Raw genomic sequence first — 10,000 nt, forward strand, 5'->3', positions numbered from 1 at the left:
CTGGAACAGCGGCATTGAGGGTGGCCTCTCCGTGGGTGAGCTGACGGTTGGCTCCTGATTTTGTTACAATGCCAGAAGGTCCGACTACGACGATGTTGTTTGCGAAGTCGTGGGAGAACTGGGTATTGACACCATCAGGGCTGACGATTCCTGAAGGCCCAACCTGGGCGTTGGCGCCAAGGGCCAACACGCAGATAGCTGCTGCCTGGAAGGATCATTTTTTTTTTTTTTAACAAAAAACTGTTACGCATTCAGTAATAAATTATTGCCATATATATAATATATATATATATATATATATATATATATATATATATATATATTTATATATATGTATATATATGTATATATCTATGTATCATCATCATCATCTCCTCCTACAACTATCGACACTAAAGGGCCTCGGCCACATTTCACCAGTCGTCTCTATCTTGTGTTTTAAAATCAATACATCTTCATTCATAATCTCCTATTTCACGTTTCATAGTCCTCAGCCAAGTAGGCCTGGGTCTTCCAACTCTTATATATATACATATCGACAGAAAGAGAGGTTATCTTGAAAATGGCATTCATCTCAGCAGATGAACAAGACTTCCACTTACCAGAATCTTCATATTCAATTTTAGATCTTTGGTCCCAGAACTCCACTAGCGGCTTCTGCAGTCCAAAATGGTGTGCCAGTCTTTGGGCAGTGGGAGATATTATATACCCGGGCACTGTCACAGTATGACGCAGTGGCCACGCCCAATTTTCTTCTACATAACTGGAGCCGTTGTCCCGTAGCCTTGATAGAATCTTCGAACAAATTGATGAAATTTCAAGATAAAAAAAGGGGTAGATAGGCTTCAATGTGGTAGAATCACATGACTGGACAGTTCTGTCAACGAAGATGGCCTTGGATTTGTGAGATATGCAATCCAATTGGAGGAAGACCATGTCCGTTAGGACTATAAAAAAAATCGTGTGGAGAAATATGATATTAAGATAAATTCTATAATTATATCATATAAGTATATCTTTATATACTAGTCTTCGGTTCTTTCTTATTTGATTTAACTGGTATTTCATTATTGCTTTGGATATGTTTGTTCTGTTATAAATGCTACGAAAGTTTCCATGAATTTCTGAAGAATTTTTCGATTCATTACTTCAAATAAAAGAGATCTATTCAGATATACCTTATTTCCTAAAGATTCAACAGCTTTTTGGCATGTGTTAACTGATAATAACGATTATATATATATATATATATATATATATATATATATATATATATATATATATATATATACAGTATATATATATATATATGCATTTATATATATATATATATATATATATATATATATATATATATATATATATATATATATATATCCCAGTCAGAAAAAGAGTAACATCCATATGAGAGAACCTACCGTAGAAGATATTCTAACAAGCAAGAAAATGAAATGGACGTGGGCAGGATTTATAATGACAACGACACATGATAGATGGACATTAGGAAGAACAGAACGGGTCCCTAGATATTGCAAAAGAAGCGGGGAAAGGAAAAGACGATGGGTTGACGACCTAAGAAAGTTTGCGCGTATGGACTGGCATACGCAAACAAATGCAAGTAGAAGGACATGTCTGTGGCCTTTGTTCTGTATTGGACTTGTAACGGCTGATGAAGATAAGGATACACAAATATCACTATTAAAAGGAAAGAAATTAACCAGACCAATCTGTTCCTCCGTCAGTCATCTCACCAGCATCTATCCAGCCTCTACGTATCTCCTCTCCGACGTGAGTAGTGTTTCTTCTCATACACGAATAGCAATTTCTCTCCAACGTATACCATATACCATGTAGTGTCGTTTTCATTAATTTTCAAAATTAAACATTTTCACAAAATAATTTCTAGTAAAACAAGTGAGTGTATAATTTTTTGATGGGTAATTTGTTTGTCTTAGTCTAATGTCGAGTTAAGATTTAAATTTCCAGGGATTTTTTGGAGGATATTACTGTTGAATTGTTATTCTCATAAAATATATTTATTTTTGTGAAGTCTGTATGTATGTATGTATATATGTATATATATATATATATATATATATATATATATATATATATATATATATAATGTGTGTACTACAATAGCAAATGCAGCAGTTTCTAGTCAATGTATGTATATATATATATATATATATATATATATATATATATATATGTATATATATATGTATATATATATATACACACACTACAAAAATATATGCAACCTTTTCTAGTCTACTGCAGGATAAAGGCCTCAGACATGTCCCTATTCATGTCTGGGGTTTGGCTATTTCATCACCCCGCTGGCAATTGCAGATTGGTGATGATGGGATATTTTAGTGAAATCGCTTACAACAAACCAACCTAGTATGGGTGTCACTGACTAGTAAAGTTTTGCCGATTATGGCGATACATAAATATTTTCATCACGTTAAGGTAGCCCAACTTAGAAAGGGATAAACTGTGTATATGTATGTGTGTATATACATATATATATATATATATATATATATATATATATATATATATATATATATGTGTGTGTGTGTGTGTGTGTGTGTTTGCGTTTGTGTGTACACAGTGGGCTGTACGTTGGTTCGTAAGGTCAGAACAAAATTAGGTAAGTTAACCTCTAGAAGTGAAGGGTAATTCGCATATTTATGTAGTATGAGTCTTTATACCTATCATGTAAAAAACATTTTCTTCAATCCCTTGTTTCAAAACATCGCTATGACACATCGTCAATCGTCAAAAATTGTAAGTAAGATTTTATCTTAATTTTTCCTCTTGTTATGTTCAAGTTTTTTATAGGTTATATATGAAAGATTCAATTTAATGTTATTATTGTTCCTAAACTTCTCTTGTAGTTCGTCCTTATATCCTTTCCTCACTGGGCTATTTTCCCTGTTTGATCCTTTGGGCTTATAGCACCTTGCTTTTCCAACTAGGGTTGTAGCTTGGCAAATAATAATAATAATAATAATAATAATAATAATAATAATATTTGTCCGGAGAGGTTGACCTTTACTTACAGTAATAACATAATTATTATTATTATTATTATTATTATTATTATTATTATTATTATTATTATTATTATTATTATTATTACTATTATTATTATTGGGGTAGGAGACCCTCTTTTAGGCAGGTTGGGTTAAAAGTAATGGCTGCATCGGCAGAGTTTATTTTCTTATCCAATTTTTCTATTTTCCGGATAATTCTCTTCTCTAGAGCGCTGCAATCAGCCAGCAGACTTGAAAAATTCATCAGTCAGGTGAATGACAAAATCGGGAAGACTTTTCAAGTATATTCTCACATAATACAAGTAAAGCTTTTGGTACAAAATAGTAAAAACCTGACTGATGAATTTTTCAAGTCTGCTGGCTGATTGCAGCGCTCTAGAGAAGAGAATTATCCGGAAAATAGAAAAATTGGAAAAGAAAATAAACTCTGCCGATGCAGCCATTACTATTATTATTATTACTTTCTAATTTACAACTCTAGTTGGAAAAGCAGGGAAAACAGCCCAGTGAAGAAAGGAAATAAGGAAAAACAAGAAGTTTAGGATTTAAAATAACATTAAAATAAACCTTTCACATAAAAACTACAAAAACTTGGAAATACCAAAAGGATAATTGAAAATATATGAAAATGACTTTACTACTTAGAGCTTCAATTTAAAAATATATTGTCTAACCACATCTTTTCATTACATGTGTCATGAAATATATATTACTGTAACGCATACATAACTGCATGAAATACTTTCCTTTACTCTACAAATAATAATTATTAGTATCATTACTAGCCAAGCTACAACCCTAGTTGGAAAAATAATAACGACGTATGACGAAAATGGACGATCAAAAGCAGAGGTAAGAAACAGAGGAAAAGGATAAAAGACGAGACGAACAGAAGGAAGAAAGTGAATGCAAGACATTGGCTGCATGAACGTCCTGTCACGTTTTGCAAATCATTTGTTTACCTGGACACCTCGGACGTAAACAGCCCCAGTGTTTGCCAGGAGACTGATATACTTCTCCAAACAGAGAGGGAGGTTACTGTGTTCAAGTTCTGTAACAACTCAACATGAAGTCAGAGCGTTCAAATTCTAAAATAACTCAGTATGAGGTCAATGCGTTAAAATTCTGTAACAACTCACAATGAAGTAGTTTAAATTCTGTAACAATTCACCATGAAGTTGTTCAAATTCTGTAACAACTCAGCATGAAGTCAGAGCGTTCAAATTCTGTAACACGCAGTATAGAGTCAGTGGGTTCGAATTCTGTAACAACTCACCATGAAGTTGTTAAAATTCTGTAACAACTCAGCATGAAGTTGTTCAAATTCTGTAACAACTCAGCATGAAGTTGTTCAAATTCTGTAACAACTCAGCATGAAGTTGTTCAAATTCTGTAACAATTCACCATGAAGTTGTTCAAATTCTGTAACAACTCAGCATGAAGTCAGAGCGTTCAAATTCTGTAACACGCTGTATAGAGTCAGTGGGTTCGAATTCTGTAACAACTCACCATGAAGTTGTTAAAATTCTGTAACAACTCAGCATGAAGTTGTTCAAATTCTGTAACAACTCAGCATGAAGTTGTTCAAATTCTGTAACAACTCACCATGGAGTTGTTCAAATTCTTTAACAACTCACCATGAAGTTGTTCAAATTCTGTAACAACTCAGCATGAAGTTGTTCAAATTCTGTAACAACTCAGCATGAAGTCAGAGCATTCAAATTATGTAACAAGTTACCATAAAGTTAGAGTGTTCAAATTCTGTAACAAGTTACCATAAAGTTAGAGCGTTCAAATTCTGTAACAACTCAGCAAGAAGTGAGTACGTTACAATTCTGTAACCTAGCATGAGGTCAATGTGTTGAAGTTATGTAACAACTCCGTATAAAGTCAGTGGGTTCAAATTTTGTAACAGCTCACCATGAAGATTGTGCGTTCAAATTCTGTAATACCTCAGCAATAAGTAGGCCTAAGTTTGTTCAAATTTTGTAACAACTCACCATGAAGACAGTGCGTTCAAATTCTGTAACAACTCAGCAGAAGGTCAATGTGTTAAAATTCTGTAACAACTCACCATGAAGTTGCTCAAATTCTGTAACAACTCAGCATAAAGTCAGAGCGTTCGAATTCTGTAACTTAGCATGAAGTCAATGTGTTAAAATTCTGTAACAACTCTGTATAGAGTCAGTGGGTTCAAATTATGTGACAACAATTACAGCATTTGTAAGTAATGTAAAAATAAATAGATTAAATCTATTAACACGTTTTGTCTTTCCTTGTGTATTTCTGAATAGAACTATTTTCATTGAAGGAAAATTTATTTCAAGATAAAATTTTGTCGGCACGATTAAGAAACAACTGTTAGTTTAAAATTTATATTTAATAAACTCTTAATCCTAAAATAATAATTTCTATCCCCAGTAATTATTGAAATTGGATGTTTCTCCCGTTAGAGAAAACAATACCAGAAGGACCAGCATGAACAATGGAAGCACCATGTTCCAGCTGGATGAGCTGACCGGATTTTGTGATGATTCCAGAAGGTCCAACGAGGGCTCCTTCCAGGGATCTCTTGGAACGCTTCTGGACGAGAGTACCGTCAGACATGACGTATCCAGAAGGACCGTCCAGAAGGATGGTGGCTCCCGGGGTTCTGAACTGGATAGGAGTGCCATCATCAGTGATCATTCCAGAGGGTCCAATAAGAGCGCGCTTGCCACGGTGAGCAAACTGGAGGTCATCGGTGAGCTGGATGTTGGATCCGTCCTTAGTGACGATTCCAGACGGTCCGACCAAGACGATGTTGTTGGCCTGGTCGTGAGTGAACTGGACGTTGTTTCCATCGGCTCTGACGATTCCAGAGTGTCCAACGACTCCTCTGGGGCTGCTGAGGAACTGGGCAACTGGAATTGGGGCTGCTGGAACAGCGGCATTGAGGGTGGCTTCTCCGTGGGTGAGCTGACGGTTGGCTCCTGATTTTGTTACGATGCCAGAGGGTCCGACTACTACGATGTTGTTTGCGAAGTCGTGGGTGAACTGGGTATTGACACCATCAGGGCTGACGATTCCTGAAGGCCCAACCTGGGCGTTGGCGCCAAGGGCCAACACGCAGATAGCTGCTGCCTGGAAGGATCATTATTTTATAACAAAAAACTGTTACGCATTCAGTAATAAATTATTGCTATATATATATATATATATATATATATATATATATATGTATATATATATATATATATATATATATATGTATATATATATATATATATATATATATATATATATATTTATATATATGTATATATTTATATATATGTATATATGTATGTATCATCATCATCATCTCCTCCTACAACTATTGACGTTAAAAGGCCACGGCTAGATTTCACCAGTCGTCTCTACCTTGAGTTTTTAAATCAATATTCTCCATTCATTATCTCCTATTCCACGTTTAATAGTCCTCAGCCAAGTAGGCCTGGGTCTTCCAACTCTTATATATATACATATCGACAGAAAGAGAGGTTATCTTGAAAATGGCATTCATCTCAGCAGATGAACAAGACTTCCACTTACCAGAATCTTCATATTTAATTTTAGATCTTTGGTCCCAGAACTCCACTAGCGGCTTCTGCAGTCCAGAATGGTGTGCCAGTCTTTGGGCAGTGGGAGATATTATATACCCGGGCACTGTCACAGAATGACGCGGTGGCCACGCCCAATTTTCTTCTACATAACTGGAGCCGTTGTCCCGTAGCCTTGATAGAATCTTCGAACAAATTGATGAAATTTCAAAATGAAAAAAAGGGGTAGATAGGTTTCAATGTGGTAGAATCCCATGACTGGACAGATCTGTCAACGAAGATGGCCTTGGATTTGTGAGATATGCAATCCAATTGGAGGAAGACCAAGTCCGTTAGGACTATAAAAAAAATCGTGTGGAGAAATATGATATTAAGATAAATTCTATAATTATATCATATAAGTATATCTTTATATACTAGTCTTCGATTCTTTCTTATTTGATTTCACTGGTATTTCATTATTGCTTTGGATATGTTTGTTCTGTTATAAATGCTACGAAAGTTTCCATGAATTTCTGAAGAATTTTTCGGTTCCTTACTTTAAATAAAAGAGATCTATTCAGATATACATTATTTCATAAAGATTCAACAGCTTTTTGGCATGTGTTAACTGATAATAACGATTATATATATATATATATATATATATATATATATATATATATATATATACAGTATATATATATATATACAGTATATATATATGCATTTATATATATATATATATATATATATATATATATATATATATATATATAAATACGCATTTATATATATATATATATATATATATATATATATATATATATATTTATAAATAAGCATTTATATATATATATATATATATATATATATATATATATAAATACGCATTTATATATATATATATATATATATAAATATGCATTTACATATATATATATATATATATATATATATATATATATATCCCAGTCAGAAAAAGAGTAACATCCATATGAGAGAACCTACCGTAGAAGATATTCTAACGAGCAAGAAAATGAAATGGACGTGGGCAGGACATATAATGACAACGACACATGATAGATGGACATTAGGAATAACAGAACGGGTCCCTAGATATTGCAAAAGAAGCGGGGAAAGGAAAAGACGATGGGTTGACGACCTAAGAAAGTTTGCGCGTATGGACTGGCATACACAAACAAATGCAAGTAGAAGGACGTGTCTGTGGCCTTTGTTCTGTATTGGACTTGTAACGGCTGATAAAGATAAGGATACAAAAATATCACTATTAAAAGGAAAGAAATTAACCAGACCAATCTGTTCCTCCGTCAGTCATCTCACCAGCATCTATCCAGCCTCTACGTATCTCCTCTCCGACGTGAGTAGTGTTTCTTCTCAAACACGAATAGCAATTTCTCTCCAACGTATACCATATACCATGTAGTGTCGTTTTCATTAATTTTCAAAATTAAACATTTTACCAAAATAATTTCTAGAGAAACAAGTGAGTGTATAATTTTATGAAGGGTTATTTTTGTGAAGTCTGTATGTACGTATGTATGTATGTATGTATGTATATATATATATATATATATATATATATATATATATATATATATATATATATATATATAATGTTTGTACCACAATAGCAAATGCAGCAGTTTCTATTCAATGTATGTATGTATGTATGTATATATATATATATATATATATATATATATATATATATATATATATATATACTACAAAAATATATGCAACCTTTTCTAGTCTACTGCAGGATAAAGACCTCAGACATGTCCCTATTCATGTCTGGGGTTTGGCTATTTCATCACCCCGCTGGCAATTGCGGATTGGTGATGATGGGATATTTTAGTGAAATCGCTTACAACAAACCAACCTAGTATGAGTGTCACTGACTAGTAAAGTTTTGCCGATTATGGCAATACATGAATATTTTCATCACGTTAAGGTAGCCCAAATTGGAAAGGGATAAACTGTGTATATGTATGTGTGTATATATATATATATATATATATATATATATATATATATATATATATATATATATATATATATATATATATATGTGTGTGTGTGTGTGTGTTTGTGTGTTTGTTTGTTTGCGTTTGTGTGTACACAGTGGGCTGTACGTTGGTTCGTAAGGTCAGAACAAAATTAGGTAAGTTAACCTCAAGAAGTGAAGGGTAATTCGCATATTTATGTAGTATGAGTCTTTATACCTATCATGTAAAAAACATTTTCTTCAATCCCTTGTTTCAAAGCATCGCTATGACACATCGTCAATCGTCATAAATTGTAAGTAAGATTTTATCTTAATTTTTCCTCTTGTTATGTTCAAGTTTTTTATAGGTTATATATGAAAGATTCAATTTAATGTTGTTATTGTTCCTAAACTTCTCTTGTAGTTTGTCCTTATATCCTTTCCTCACTGGGCTATTTTCCCTGTTTGATCCTTTTGGCTTATAGCACCTTGTTTTTCCAACTAGGGTTGTAGCTTGGAAAATAATAATAATAATAATAATAATAATAATAATAATAATAACAACAACAATAATAATAATAATAATAATAATATTTGTCCGGAGAGTTTGACCTTTACTTGCAGTAATAACATATTATTATTATTATTATTATTATTATTATTATTATTATTATTATTATTATTATTACTTCCTAAGTTACAACTCTAGTTGGAAAAGCAGGGAAAACAGCCCAGTGAAGAAAGAAAATAAGGAAAAACAAGAAGTTTAGGATTAAAAATAACATTAAAATAAACCTTTCACATAAAAACTACAAAAACTTGGAAATACCTAAAGAATAATTGAAAATATATGAAAATGACTTTACTACTTAGAGCTTCAATTTAAAAATATATTGTCTAACCACATCTTTTCATTACATGTGTCATGAAATATATATTACTGTAACGCATACATAACTGCATGAAATACTTTCCTTTACTCTATAAATAATAATTATTATTATCATTACTAGACAAGCTACAACCCTAGTTGGAAAAATAATAACGACGTATGACGAAATTGGACGATCAAAAGCAGAGGTAAGAAACAGAGGAAAAGGATAAAAGACAAGACGAACAGAAGGAAGAAAGTGAGTCAAAGACATTGGCTGCATGAACGTCCTGTCACGTTTTGCAAATCATTTGTTTACCTGGGCACCTCGGACGTAAACAGCCCCAGTGTTTGCCAAGAGACTGATATACTTCTTCAAACAGAGAGTGAGGTTACTGTGTTCAAGTTCTGTAACAACTCAACATGAAGTCAGAGCGTTCAAATTCAAAAATAACTCAGTATGAGGTCAATGCGTTAAAATTCTGTAACAACT

At 33.0% G+C, this 10,000-nt stretch overlaps 1 protein-coding gene across 1 annotated transcript in view; it reads right to left on the reverse strand.

Annotated features, from left to right (window-relative positions):
• The window catches only part of LOC137630978 (uncharacterized), a 7,249-nt gene extending 540 nt beyond the window's left edge, over window positions 1-6,709 (reverse strand). Inside the window, exons 1-3 of the mRNA XM_068362509.1 lie at window positions 6,639-6,709; window positions 5,783-6,188; window positions 1-201 (exon numbers count right to left, since the gene is read on the reverse strand). The exon at window positions 1-201 is cut by the window's left edge and continues 540 nt beyond it. Coding sequence (XP_068218610.1) covers window positions 1-201; window positions 5,783-6,188; window positions 6,639-6,650 — 619 coding nt within the window. The 5' untranslated portion in view covers window positions 6,651-6,709. The remainder of the gene's footprint in view (window positions 202-5,782; window positions 6,189-6,638) is intronic.
• Window positions 6,710-10,000: the final 3,291 nt, after the last annotated feature.

Source organism: Palaemon carinicauda, chromosome 39 (genome assembly GCF_036898095.1).
Source record: "Palaemon carinicauda isolate YSFRI2023 chromosome 39, ASM3689809v2, whole genome shotgun sequence".
Classification (NCBI taxonomy): domain Eukaryota; kingdom Metazoa; phylum Arthropoda; class Malacostraca; order Decapoda; family Palaemonidae; genus Palaemon; species Palaemon carinicauda.